The sequence below is a fragment of the Otolemur garnettii genome, unplaced genomic scaffold, assembly GCF_000181295.1.
Source record: "Otolemur garnettii isolate 467f Iridium unplaced genomic scaffold, OtoGar3 scaffold00014, whole genome shotgun sequence".
NCBI lineage: Eukaryota > Metazoa > Chordata > Mammalia > Primates > Galagidae > Otolemur > Otolemur garnettii.
The window spans coordinates 8,948,139-8,962,958 of NW_003852409.1; the positions used below are offsets into that span (position 1 = coordinate 8,948,139).

The 14,820-nt window shown below is 42.0% G+C and overlaps 1 protein-coding gene across 3 annotated transcripts in view; it reads right to left on the reverse strand.

Moving 5' to 3' along the window:
• The window catches only part of ABCA1 (ATP binding cassette subfamily A member 1), a 136,239-nt gene that overhangs the window by 66,818 nt on the left and 54,601 nt on the right, over positions 1 to 14,820 (reverse strand). For all 3 annotated transcript variants that reach the window (XM_023510515.1, XM_003785197.3, XM_023510516.1), the window contains exons 6-7: positions 9,863 to 9,984; positions 7,584 to 7,760 (exon numbers count right to left, since the gene is read on the reverse strand). In XM_023510515.1, coding sequence (XP_023366283.1) covers positions 7,584 to 7,760; positions 9,863 to 9,984 — 299 coding nt within the window. The remainder of the gene's footprint in view (positions 1 to 7,583; positions 7,761 to 9,862; positions 9,985 to 14,820) is intronic.

Sequence of the window (14,820 nt, forward strand, 5' to 3'; positions counted from 1 at the left end):
CTAGCACAGAGTGGCTGTGCATTCCAGGCCTGATCCACACACAACCATCTGCGTCAGACGGCAGAGCAGTGAGAAGAGGCCCCGGCGAGGCTTCAAGATGGTGTTACACCAGTCAGGCACAATAGTTGCCAAGTGTAAAAGAAGTTTCTAAAGACCCCAGCCCCAATACTGCCCCACTGCCGCCATCACCAGTATCAGTCAGCTGTCCCCTGAAGGGGACAAATCATGGAGCAGTTTCTGATCTTCTTAGAATGTCTTCTCTATTTGAATAAATTTACATCTTCATACCTAATAATTTTTCCTTTAGGTTTTTTCTATTTAAATGCTTTGACTTTGCAGCAAACTTATTCTTCTTATTTTAAAAGCTCACAATTCAGCAAAACTCCACGCACAGAGCAGGGCCAATGGCACGGCTGTTTAGCCCATGGATATAGTTGACAATGACATAAACATAAGGACCTCATGAAATTTGCTGTGCATTATCAGACCTTTACATAAGCAGACACCCACTCTACACCATCTCTTACAATATGAATTTGCAGTCAACAGTTTGTGTTTTGGATTTACTTGTTTGACTGATTTTAGTTTTGGTCTCTACTGGAAACATTGGCTGAAACCATCCGTAAGTATAAAGTAAAACGGTCAGTGCCATTATCAGGATCCTTTTTAGTCTTTAATTTGAGATTAAATATTCAGTCTTCATTAAAAGTATTGGCAATCTGTAGTCAATACAAACAAATTACAATTTTCAAAGAAATGTTGCCCGGAGTTACACAAACAGACAAGGATTGACATACACACAGGGTTTTAAAAAGCACAGATAATTAAATTCAGCATTAAGTTTTAAAGCTAGGATTATCTGGATATTTTGCTCAAGATTTCATTTTACTTTTCTATGCTTGGCTATTATAAAATACAGAGAATGGACTGATACAAATCAGCAAAATTAACACTATAAATTAGGAGGGAAAAGATAGGCTATTCAACAACTGTTGCTGGGACAACTACCCGGCTATTCACATAAGAAAAGATTTTCCATCTCACACCACTGAACAAAAGCAAATTCTTGGCCAACTAAAGAACTAAAAGTAAAAAAAAAAATCAAAGTTCAAAACATAGGAGAAAATACACTTTGGAACTCGGGGTAGGAAAGAATTTCTTAAATAAAACACAAAAACTGAAAACAAAATGGAGGGGAAAAAGAAAGACATCTTAAGTTTAAAAGTAAACACTGTACCACAAATAACCTGAAAAAAAAGTAATCCAAACACTAGAAAAGATACATTTTTTTAATTTTAGTATAAAAATGGAATACTATGCAGCAGTTAAAATTAACCACTGCTTTGCTAAGGGGGTATGGGGTGAAAAAAATTAACCAGAGGCACATGTATTAACTTGTATAAATTTCAAAAAGATAATGTTGAATGAAAAGAAAAGCAGAAGAGATACACTTGTGCGGTGTGAACAAACAGACAGATGGACGTCAACCTATCTACAGTTCTCAACAGAATGTAAATATATATGGTAAGGAGACATCCAACTCCAGGACAGGAGTTATCTCTGAAGACTAGAGCTCGGGATAACAGGTGGCATCAGCTGCACCTGCAATGTTGTTCATATTTCTTAAATAGAATCTGAATTTAGCAGCTCAGAATGATGGATGATGGTACACAAGTTCTGTCGGTGTTACTCCGTGTACCTCTTTGTGCATTTGAATTATTTCATAATTTTCTTTTTAATTCAGTGTAAGATAAGAGAAGAAGGTTAGTTGGGCAGGAACAAAGAAAGGGTAAAGAATCTCTGTTGGCTTGAGTACATATCTAATCCAAAAGACAGATGACTTCCTTGAATAAAATTAAGGCCAGAAATTAATTCAGGCTTTAAAATTAGACCACAAAATATAGTTCGAGAATCACATGTCTACACCTACTATTAACTACGGCCTCCCGCTCATACTTACTTGACAAAGGCAGACAAAGCTTGCCAAATCATATTTTCAAAGAGCTCCAGTAAACAATTCATGGCTTGGAATTCCTACTATTATTTTTCCAAGCCAAGAACATTCTCTTGGCTATGAACTCATATAGGTCCCCACTGTAAATAGGAGGCAAATGATTTTCCCATATGAAGGAAGGAAAAGAGGAAAAAAGAGGGAAAATAAAACTTTGAGTGAGGGACTGCACTTTTTGTGTTGCATTAACAGGAATTTGTGTATTATTCACTATTTTTAGATCATGACTAAATACCATAATGTCATTAGAGGAAAAACACACAAATGCGTGCTCCATTACTCAAAACCTCCCACCCACTTCTGCAAAATGTGTTAATCACAGCCTAGTGACATTTTCTAAAAGCATGACAGTTAGGACAGTGGCCCCAGAATGAAAATGGCCACATGCCCCATTTGTCCTGGGTCTAGCAGAGGACTTCATTATACTTCTATCCTCACTAGCTTAATGGTTAAGTCATGAACAACTAAAAAATAAAAAGGGCAGTAACCGGGCAAAGTCAATTTAACTTTAATTCTTATTTCAACTCAGTGTCTAGCATAGTTCTATGCACCTAACAACGTGGCACCCAGTAAATGTTTGTTTAGTTTGAAGAAAAACTAAAAGGAAGGGAGAAGTACATGAGTAGAATGAGAGATGGACTGGGCAGGGCTTGCTTTAAAAGTCACTCGAGTTCACAGAAATGCTCCGTGTTTTGTATTTGCTGCAGCCTGTCTGTGGCTCCCCGTGCTCTAGGATGAGGCCCAGGGTCCTCACATGGCTGGAGAAGGTTCTGCCGCACCTCAACTGACCTTTGCCCACCTGTTCAGTGTCACGTCTCCCTGCTCCTCCTCTCGCCAAACTCCACATAGCTACACCAGCCCCACGCTGAACTTTTATAGTGTGAGACTCAATCCCCTTGGTGTAGAAAGGGCATTTGAAAAGCATGGGAAGGAATGCTGGCAACTTCCAGGAACAAAGACCAGCCCCTGCTGACAGCCAGTTAGGGAATGAGGACTTCAGTCCTCCAGCTACAAGGAACTGAATCCAGCCAACATCCTGAACAAGCTGGAATGCAAATTTATCCTCAGAGCCTCCAAAAAGAAACCCAGTCCTATGAACACTTTGATGTTATCAGCCTCATGAGACTTAAAGAAGTGGTTTCACCAGGTGAGCCCCATTGTACCCAGACTTCTGGCCTTCAATACTGTGAGAGGCATGCATGTGGCTTTAAGCCAAGTATGCGGTTATTTGTTACAGCAGCAAGGGCAAAACTAATACAACCATCAAGACCTTCACAACAGAAGCACATAAATCCCTCTGGCCAAAATGCGCTATTATGGCCCCTTCCTACAAGGCACAAAACAAATTGGAGGTTTCTGTGGGACAGCAGAGAGAGGCTCCCCCACAGACATCCCTCCTTCCTCTAGGAAAGGTATATAAGCCCTCAGGAAGGATGCCAGGGAAGATGAAGGGAAAGTCCACATGCCCAGCCCACTCATGTAGCTAAATCCACCTGCTGAGTAGTAAGACACAGGAAGTCATCTTGAGAGGGCCCTGAATGCCTCTTACAAATACTATAAACACTCAGTAACATATCTCCTTCAATGACTGAGTGCATATATCCCAGAGATAATATTTCTTTTTTTTTTTTAAGACAGTCTCACTACGTCGCCCTTTGTAGAGTGTTGTGGCATCACAGCTCACAGCAACCTCAAACTCTTGGACTTAAGCGATTCTCTTGCCTCAGCCTGCCAAGTAGCTGGGACTACAGGTGCCTGCCACAACACCCGGGTATTTTTTTGGTTGTAATTGTCATTGTTGTTTGGCAGGCCAGGGCTAGGTTTAAACCTACCAGCTCTGGTGTATGTGGCTGGCGCCCTAGCTGCTGAGCTATAGGCCTTGAGCCCCACTGCTAATATTTCATATATCAACCCACCCTGTACTCATCAGAAAGCCAACTCTTCAAGTATTTTAATTGAGGGCAGTTCCTAGAAGATACCTGACACATAATAATCACTCAATAAATATTGTTCAATGAATGAGCAAATTATTAAGTAAAAAAAATAGAGAATGCCTAACGGAAACTGCTCTTATTCCCAAAGAACTTTAAGGATGCAATGGCATTCTGACATCCAGTATTAATTTTCATGTGAGGTATGAACTGAGGCATAAAGAACAATCTATAGGATATGAGGCCTTGGCAATATCTGGGCAAAGAATGCAGTTTTTCACGGAAACACTCCCCAGGACCTCTTTGCTTGGTATAACTCTGAAAGTTCTTACATAGGTCTATCGAAGAAGATCATCTTGCCAGCAACTGTTTTCAGCACATAATTTCTATTGCTCATGTCAATTAAACTACCAAATTCTATTTATTGAACACCTAATATGTGCCAGGCCCCATGCCAGGCTCTCCATATAAAGAGGTTAAAAGGTTAGGTGATTAAGTTTGGAAACTCATCCTAGAAAAAAGGTTACTTTTGCCTGACCACCATAGTCACCAGATGGCCAAGAGGCGTATGCTGAAAGCAACCCTAGTGATATACAACAATGAGGTACGTAGCATTTATTCTAGGGCGAGTTCACAAACTTAATTGTCAGACCGTGTATATAACAACAAAGGGATATATACACACATGTATTATCTGTTTGTAAAAGAAGAGTAATCTGAGGCTTATGGAGGCTAAATATTTGAGGTCAATGCTGTAAACTGCTGAGGCAATATTTGAACCCAGATCCAGCTGACACTTCCACTCTGCTATACTTTCCCTGCGTTGTCAAACACTATGATCCAGGGGTCATCCCAAGGATAGACTGAAGGAGACCCAGGAGGAAGAGTCACAATATCTTTGGCTGTAAAATAAGGAAACACTCCACCACCATCCCCACAACACACATACACACATAAGGAGAAAAAATGTTTCAAAATATGTCTCTCCTGAAGATGCGTTTTGGATAGACAAACACACTGACAGAACAGTTTCCCTCCCTATGATGGGCCTGACATCTGGTTGCTGGTCCTGTTGCACTTCTTGGCACAATTAACCCACCCATGTGTAATGTCATCACATGCCACATCCATCTACCATCACTAATGTGGAAATTTCAACCAAATGGCTGGAGAAAAAGCTGCTTAATGTAAATCAAATATCAATCCCAGTACTCTAATTAATGCTCTACTTAATTCAATAAATAAGAGTCACATTTTTATAATGCTTAGAGGTCATTTCATCCCAAAGTCATCCTCCAAAATCATCTTGACATAGAATAATCCTGAGCACTCACTATATTCTAATGTAAGAGCCTCATTTTCTAACTTTATGAAGACAGGTCTCTCAGCAACAGCAGAGAGACCAGGGCAGAACATGAGATGCTCCCCAAACCCAAGAGCTACGTAGGAAACACGTAGCAGCCACCTTAATCAGCACCTAGTGAAAATCAACGGATTCACAAGGCACAACCACAACACAACAGGATGAGACTGAATGCAGCTGACAGTTCTGAAGGGACACTTCTATGCAGTGCTAAGCTGCTAATCCTCCCAAACAGAGACATATTTTCAAGTTGAAACCTAGGCTGTTAATGGTGAGTCGATGATGGCTATCCTGTCATCCTTCTCTGAGTATGAATCAGACATTATGTGAACAGAGGAATTTTACTGGGTTGTGCATACATAGGAAAGTAAAGAGAAGTAAAAAACGATGAATGGTCACCAGAAAAATTACTCTGTCTTCTAAAAACACCTATCTTTCCAAAATTGGAATCATTCTGACTGAGAGGATGAACATTTCTATCTTATAGTAAAAAGCAGCCCAAAACAGTCCAAAGAAATGGTTCAGTAATACCTTTTTGTATCATTTGTAATAACCTTTGACTCTCTGTATCTCACAATCCATAAAGGGCCAACAGATGTAGTAACTGCCTATATAAGTGAGCTTCTCTAACATTTTAGGTCAGTTACTTAGGGTTGCAAATACCCCCATACATAAATATATTTTATTTGAAATTATACTACAAAAACATTAACCAAGAGAATCCCAAACCACTGAACAAAGCACTTGGTACTTAAAAGAATAAAATAAAATAGAAATACTGAAACTTCTGGACTCAAACAAAAGCAGATCTTAAGCATTAGGCCTAAGCCCTTCATACGGACCAGTTTGGGTGTCCACCACAGAGGCACCTATACCCAGTTCGACTACTACCTTCATCTCAATGCAGCCGCAGCATTATAAATCACATAGGATACAAGAACTTGATGGTCATTGGAGAGAATAAACCCTGAGATATGTTTTTTAAGGTCACATAATATGATCTAGGCACAGGGGCCAGAAACCAAACATTCTTAGTAACGCTGTAAAAACCCAACTCTCCATAAAGAGCCCATGCTGCACAAGAGTCCAAAGCAATTACAATTTCATGTTATTATGATGAAGAGCATCTCTCTCCAGGCACATCCTTCCCACCAGGCTCCTTCCCTGGTTTTAAGAGAACCTACTGGCTGGGTGCTATGGCTCACACCTGTAGTCCTAGCATTCTGGGAGGCCAAGGCAGGAGGATTGCTTGAGGTCAAGAGTTCAAGACCAGTCTGAGCAAGAGCAAGACCCTATCTCTACTAAAAGAGTGGAAAAAGTGAGGCAAGTGGATCACTTGACTCCAGGAGTTTGAGGTTACTGTGAGCTATGACAATACAGCACTCTACCCAGGGCAACAGAGTAAGACTCCATTTTAAAACAAAAAGAGAGAACTTACTGACAGATCATAGTAGTATGGGGTAAGCAGAAAAACAGGATTCAGATGTTAAATGATTCTGTTGGAGGGGCATTTCACCAGAGCTCTCAAAAAACCCTGAGAAATATTTGTTTTGCTACTATATACAATACTCTGATGACCAAAACCTCAGGCCCACCTGCATTCTTTGGTTAAGAATGAACAGGTATTCTCATGGAGTACTTCTCTGAACTACCCACTCAACTTCTAGGCTAATCAAACTTTGTTGGGAGTTTTTTTTTCTTTGAATGCAGTTTTGTTTTAATTAAGATAATTATTGGGTACAGGGGAAGAGGCCTTCAATTCCAGGGTTTTCCATCTATGAAAGTCCACGGTATCTTTTTTCTGATGGGCTTTTTTTTTTTTCAGTTTTTGGCCGGGGTTGGGTTTAAACCCACCACCTCCGGCATATGGGGCCCGTGCCCTACTCCATGGAGCCACACAGTGCCGCACTCTGATGGGCTTTTAAAAGTGTGAATAGATATCCATCTTCCCATCAATGGTTTCAAAATAATTTTTTATATCTAGGGAACTCTTTCCTCAGATGAACTTTTACTTAGAATTGTGGAAAGGCAGGTCTTCTCTAATTGAAACAGGCACAAGGTACTGTGGGCTTGAACCCAGCTACACTCAGTTTATTCTTCCCCCATGTAGCTCCCAGGAGATGGTCCAAAAGTTTTAAAAAAACTTAAAATGCCACTGAATTAAACTCTCAGCCAGTCCTATTTTTTCTACAAAAAAAAAGTCATGTTGTCCAAGAAAAAAATTCACATTCCAAAAGCATTAGCGCTTGAATTTCCTCCACAGAGCGAGTCTACTTACCAACACCGGTTTCAGGATGTCCACGTTGGAACGAAGCATGCGTTCTGCTTCATCCAGTCTCTCCCTTGGTAGACCACAAAGCTCGGAAACTTCTTGGTCGCCAACTTGAATCACCTCTCCGAGTCTTGATCCATTGCACAGATTGGTCAAATGTAACTGGTAGCCTTGCAAAAACACCTGGAAGCATTTCATGCAAAGGGAAAGACAAGCAAAACTGGGTTACAAAGACTGGAAACTGGAAGCTTGCAGTCTCTGGGGAGCTTCACATCAAGATGTAAAAGATGTTAGAAATGGCAGCATTGCAACACCCCTCCGCTGTTTCTCTTTACGAAACTCTGAAAGGTATCAAGGCACAAGGAACAACCACAGGACATTTTAAACCTGCAGGTTTTGTTTGACAAATATTTTGCACACTCATGTTCCTCTTGCAAAGGGAAACCCTGAGTTTAACTCCTTTTTTCCATAGTGGGATACACAATTCAGCAAATAGGAATCCAGAGTCTGAACTCCTGAAACCACTTTCATTACAAGAGGAAAAACATCCTCTTTATTTTACTATTTATATCTTGAATTGGGATTGGGCTGAATTAATAATGGGGAGGGTCCTTCATGCTACACGTATTTATCTGTTGGTAGAGATATTTAACTGATGCACAGAACTATGTTCAAGTAATTTCAGAATTTGGAATCCTTCCTTTTACTTGCCCCAGAGAACAGTGCTACAAAGCCAGTCTTCTTATCATCCCACTGGTGGCCAATTTTAAATCATTCTCATCTATTCCCTTAGCAAACCTACTAGAAGGCCTCTCCTTGGTCATATTTTGTTTACTCATTTGTCTTTTGGGGCCTAAGTAAACTGTTCTTCTTCATATATGGTCCTTATTGTCCAACAGACAGCAAGCGCTTTAAGAAGAGAAGCCCTTATTTTTTCTGCTCATTTTGTATCCACAGTGCTAAAACATTATAGACAGTAATTATTTGTTGAATTAATGTGATACAGGTTCTTTATTACATCATTGCTACCCCCTGTTAAATTGGTACAGGCTGACCTGCTTGTAGAACAACTTAATGTGAATGATGGACCAAAAACCTCTCAAAATTCATGCAGCTTTCTAAACACAACAGAGCATCTTGGTCTCCATTACATTTTCACATGCTGCCAGGTACTCGAGCACATTTCCGTTTTACTCCTTTCTTTAACTGGTCCTTGCTGCCAGATCATCAGCCTACCTTTACTATGTCTGTTTAAAAATACTGACAAGCACAGAAAACTGTAATTACCACACAAAGACCACCTCCATGCTTAGGGTGCCCTTTATTTTAAACTGATCAGATGTGACAGATATGAAATTGGCAGGGGGCAATGGAAATTATGCTAAATGCAACTATTTTCAAAAAGCCGGCTGCCTTTGGCCCATTTCCCAACCGCACAATTGGTAAACACAAAGCGTATTTTCCTAGTCTCAGAAGGGCAAGCAGTAAGCACATTTTCCTAATTTTAAAAATTCTAGATCATGTGAAGCAAAAACCTTGTTTGCAAGTATAAACATTTCCACCACTTCTGCTTATTGTAAAGACAAGCATGTGTAGACAAGAGACAGGGCAAGGAAGCAGTTCCCCTTTCTGCCAGAGAATTAACTTGAGAAGCATCTCTGGAAAATCAATAACCATGCGATCTGGGTCTGCTACCCCCTACACAGGAGCTATATAATAATTAATGATGCCAGAGCAAGTGCACAAGTTTGTTTTTTGGTTTTTGTTTTTTAAGATTCTTAGGTTAACATGCTATATAAACACTAATATTCCTTCCTGGTTTTATAAATTCTTAAAAATTCTCTTTCTATACGTTTGTCTATCTTTAAAAGAAGAATAAGTTTTTAAAGTCTCCTGTCTTAGACTTTATAAAGAGACCTGCTCCAGATCAATACTCCTCAACCCTGGTTATTATCTCAGAACTGTGAAATTTTTTGTGTTCAAAATCTAACTCAGGTTAAAATGGAACCCTTTTAGGAGGAAGTCATCACAAATACCAATTGACAGGCAGGAAATCAATTTTACTTCAACCAGCTGGCCCATGACGCCAGGTTGCACATTCCACTCTACAGATGGTTCACCAGTTCCAGCCTGAGAAGGAAAGTAAAATCAGGTGGATCTCCAGCTAACTACCTCCTTCATCATCATTGCAAGGAGAGGGTTTTTTTTTTTTTTCATTTCTTTCCAGGTGCTTGAACAATGTAACTACCAACAGTCTCACTGAGAAAGCTGAAGGCGGCACTTACCTGGTGGAGACTGATACCCGCCCTCAGCACTCTGTCCACAGTAGGCCTTGGGAGAGACAGGTTGTGATATAGGAACCCAGAGAAGGTCTCATTGTCCACCAGGAAATCCTGAAGCTTCAAGTCTACAGAGAAATAGTGTTTTGTTTTTATTTAATAAGTAACTCCCCTACCTCCCCTCCCCCGCCAAAAAAGTCAGCGCAATGAAGCAGGAGGAGAAAAGTACTGTAATATTGATGACCACAAGGCTTCTGGTTTAAGCACACAAAGAAATGAACTGGGGGAGCTTTGCTTTATTAGGAGAGGCATGAAAAGATTGCTTTCTGATAATACAGTGACCCACACTCAGCGTGTGCTCCTAAACTCAAGCAGTGTGACAGTGCTGTTATATACACGCAGTCTGTCTTTGCTTTTCAAGCAAAAAGCCAAAGCTTTGAAACAATCTTGCCCATGCCACCTGAGGCTTGTGACACTAATCCCATCACTCCTGTCTCCCCCTGTCTCATCTCACATAGTTAAAATCAGAGACATTGAAAGCCTTATTCCAACAAGCTGCAGGGGCTGCTCTGTCAATGCAGGGCCAGCAATGGTTCTCAGACTTGAATGTGCATGAGAAAATCACCAGGGCTTGTTAAACCACAGACTGCTTGACACCACCCCCAGCGTTTCGGATTCAGTGGGCCTGGGATGTGGCTGGCAAATCTGCATTTCTAACAAGCCCTCAGGTAATGCCCATGCTACTAGTGTGGGGATGGCACCTTGAGAACCACCGGTGTAAAACATTATGCATCTCCAACTGCTTTCACAGACAGAGGCTCGTTTCAATTCCAAACATAAGACATGTGATACGAAGCTCTGAAACTCAGGTCAGCCTTGCTTCAGGAGGATACATAAGCATACTGCCCTACTACATGATTTGATTGCGAAAGGATTTCATACAAAATCCCTTTAAATGATAAGCCCTCTCGGTACATTTAGAAAAGGCTTCAACCCAGTGTAGTGAAACAGAAAAAGCCCTTCCCTGAAAACTGGAATTGGAATCCTTAGAGTTGAAGGCTGTGACGGGTCATATCACCTTTCTGAACCTCAGTTTCTTCATCTCCAAAAAAAAGGTTTCTGACCAGATATTCAACACGTGCCCTCTGACTCTGAAACACTATAGCTTTCCCTGACTTATTTCCCTTGACTGTCTGTCTACCTCTTCTCCTTCCACCCATCCTCCTAATAACCTTACTTCTTCCTTGCAATAAAAATAAAATCAGTTCACCATGACCACCTAGGCCAGGCTGTCATCATTCCCAGAGCTGCAGCCTGCAGGCTGGGCACTAACCAACCTCTAGGGGGCAAACTTTGCAAACCCAAGTCATGAACCTTAAGAGAAACAGAGGTCTGCTCTGAAGCTGGGGTTCCAGTGTGAAGAGCCCAGTGAAGACAGGAGTTAATCCTGGGAGCTAAGGAGATCACGTGTATAGATAAAGTAGCAGGAGGGCACCTACAGCCAACCAGATTCTCATAGTGCAGAATGATCTAGGTGTACTCAGAGTTAAGCAAACATCAGTCATGTAAGAGTTATAGAAAGAATATTTAAGATTCATGCACATCTCTAAAGAAATGACTCTCCACCACACCTAGCTGGTGTGGCTAGCTCCTACTTATGCCTCATGACACCCAGAAGCTCTCCTAGGCCCAGTGAGTGTCCCTCCTCAGAATCTGCACTCCTACAAACTACCACCTGCCCAGTGTGCCCCATTACATGTGACATGACACTATTACCATCAAGTGCACTTCTGTAGTCATCAAACTTCACAGCACCCGCGATTCACTTAAGGAACATGCAAAAATGTGGTTTCTCGGGTCTAATCCACAGAGATTCTGAACTAGTTAATCTAGAACAAGGACCCATGAATCTAGACCCATTTTTAATAAGCATCTAGTACAGGGGGCCTGGGGACCATATTTTTAAAACATTGTTTTACTTGCATATTATCTCCACTAGACTATGTCCATAAGATGCAGAATATGTGTTTCATCATAGTATCAACCAAGCCTACATCAGGGCCTGGCACAGAATTACTGATCAGTGAAAGAAAGCAGAATACTAAATACTATGACATAGAATTGGGTCTGAGAAGATTCCAGAAGTATCTAAGCAGCATCTCAAGAAATTTCCTTCCAGTTGAGCAGGTCCAAGAGGAGCCCAGAGATGTCAGAACCATCCCTAGGCCACACTACAGAAGCAAATAGTACTCCTAGGAAAAAGTGGCATCCAGGGTATCTGTGTGGTGGATGTAAACAGGAGAGAAGGAAGGTAAGCTGGTGGCTTCAGTGGAGGCCAGTATGAAAAGCCACACACTGCCTGACTACTGTACAATAATGGGAAAAGCACCACCCTGGGAGTCAGAAGCCTGACTCTGATACGGAAGATCTGAATGGGTAGAAACAGGTTTTATATCCATTTATTTACCAGGTCATTTCACCTAGTTGTGCCTCCACCGCCTCGCCAATAAAGCTAAGAGTCAAAAAAAAGCCTCTGTGAACCCTTGACAGAAACAAAATAAATACATGAGCTAACCCTCACTGACTAGGCAAGCCACAATTCCCTCCTGAGCAGAGCCAGGGCAGTACACAACATTGCACTGGGGAACTTTGAAACAGCTCCCTCCCTCCCAGGCAGGGTGGCAGAAGTGTGGGAGGTCAACCCAGGCTGCACTTGCAATGGGTCTAGGTCACCAGCAACACTCTCCAGACCCGCGGGTGTGCTCTGCGTGTTTATAAGGCTCTTCTGTTATGTCAACAGGATCTGAGGATGAGAACAGCTGGATGTGATCAAACTCCAACCGCCTATCTGTGAATCCCCTGGATGAGACACAAGAACCAAGAAGCTGATTAAACAGTCAACAACCCTCAGCAGTGCACGTGAGTGGTATGGTGGAATCACTGGGCGGGGGAGCACAGGGAGGGCCAAAGAGCCCTGGCCACAAAGAACTTGCAGCTGATCACATGGACATCCACACATGTGGGCTTAGACTCACACGCCGCCCAGGCAAATGTAGGAAGGCAATGTGGTTCTCCACCATGGCTCCCTGACAAACTCAACTGGGAGCTTTAAAAGCTTCCAAAGCCCAGGCCACACCCAGAAACAACCAGAACTGTTAGGGGTAAGACCCAGGCATCAAAACGTTTTACTAAACTGCCCAGGTGATTCCAGCCAAGTTTGGAAAATAATGAGGGAAAGATCAGGGTTTGGGAGCAGCAAAACCTAAGTTTGGTGCTGCATCTGCTGTGAATTGCCTGCATGATTGTGAGAAAATCCCTCTGCCTTTTTGAGTTTTCTTACCTATGAAGTGACGATAACAGTATCCTCCCTTTCCAAGATATAAGGACTAGAAAATACTTGTCTTGAAGGTACTCAACAAAGGAGAATAATTTTGTTATTATTGAAAAGGTTTTCTCACTCAACTTTACCAGTGTATGGCAATGCAGAAAGATGGGGACACCATCCCTACCATCAAGAAATTTTCAGGGATAATAAAGGAGATGAAGAGGAAAATCAACTGGAGAACACAGAAGGAAGGATAAGACAGGGAATGGAAGCATTTGCCCAAGATAAGGTTTATCTGCAAGTGCTTCATGGGGAAAAATCAGGCTAGAGCTAAGATCTAGAAAAGAATAGAGGGCCAAAAATCCCCAGAAGCTGTGGCTGGTGAGGAGCTGGTAAGATCTTCCATGAAGGTGATGACCAGGATATCTCTCAGTCATAGAGTCATAGAGTCATGTACATAGTAGGTTCTCAATAAATGTTTGTGAATGAATAAATAAGTGAACAAGCAGATTAATAAAGACTCCTCAAAACCTAAGATTTGGCAGTAGGCAAGAAGAAGTAAGGAGGTGGGAGTTGTGAGGACAGAGCAGGATGGCTTTGTACCTGCTGGTGTCAATCCTTTGCATTAGGTTGCCAGAAGGAAAATGGGTCTAAAACAGCCGTTCTCTGCCCTCTTAACCATCTTCATGACCTGGTCCAGGATTCACCTCGTCCAGGAAGGCTGCCCTGACCCTCCCACCTATAAGCTGGGTTGGGTAGCCCTCTTTTGTACCCAGACAGCATCCTATTTTTCCCTCAAGTAAGAGATCAAGCTGCAGTTGTCTGTGCACACATCCTTTCCCCAGAAGAATAGGAATGCCTCGAGGGCCAGGATTTGTACCTCCAAAGAAAGCAGCGCCTGGCACAGAGGAGGCCCTCAGTAAATGCTGGATGTCTGAATGAGTGAATGAACACAAATGAGTAAATAAATCAGTGACTTGATATGATCTGGGAAACTGTCACTGTGGAGAAGGAAATATACCTTGCAGTGGGTTAGGGAAGAGACAGAGCAGGACATGAATGTGAAACACACCAGGTCAACCTGACAGGAGAGTTCCAGCAAGCCTACATGCCACGTTAGCCCAGGTCAAGAGCAGGTACCGGAAAGTGATAGCTGGGAACAGAGTAGGGAATAGGACAGAGGGAGGCTGAGTCAATTAAATGATGAAATGGAGATGACCACAGCATCTACCTCACTAGGCAGAGCTAGGTGTTCAATGAGAAAACATCCCTGCAGATCCGTAGAAAGCCTGGCACTGAGTCAGGCGTTCAGTAAAGGATGGCTGGTTTCATCTTTTTCAGGAATGACTCATCTCATTAGCTTCACTGTTAATTTAACCCTAAAGCATATTCAGAAGCAATAAGAACACAGAAGCGACCCTGCCAACTAAGCTGAGAAGTTGAGATCTAAGGCATGTGTGTGCCTATGTACGTGTGCGTGATGCGTTTGCCCACTTGAGTCCCTAAGTCACAATTACTGAGTGCTTTCTGCTGATACTGCCTTGTAAGGTGAAGGAAAGGCTGAAGCTGACTGATTTGTCTACTCAGAACTTCATAAAAGAATATATAGGCTCGGTGCCTGTGGCTCAAGCGACTAAGG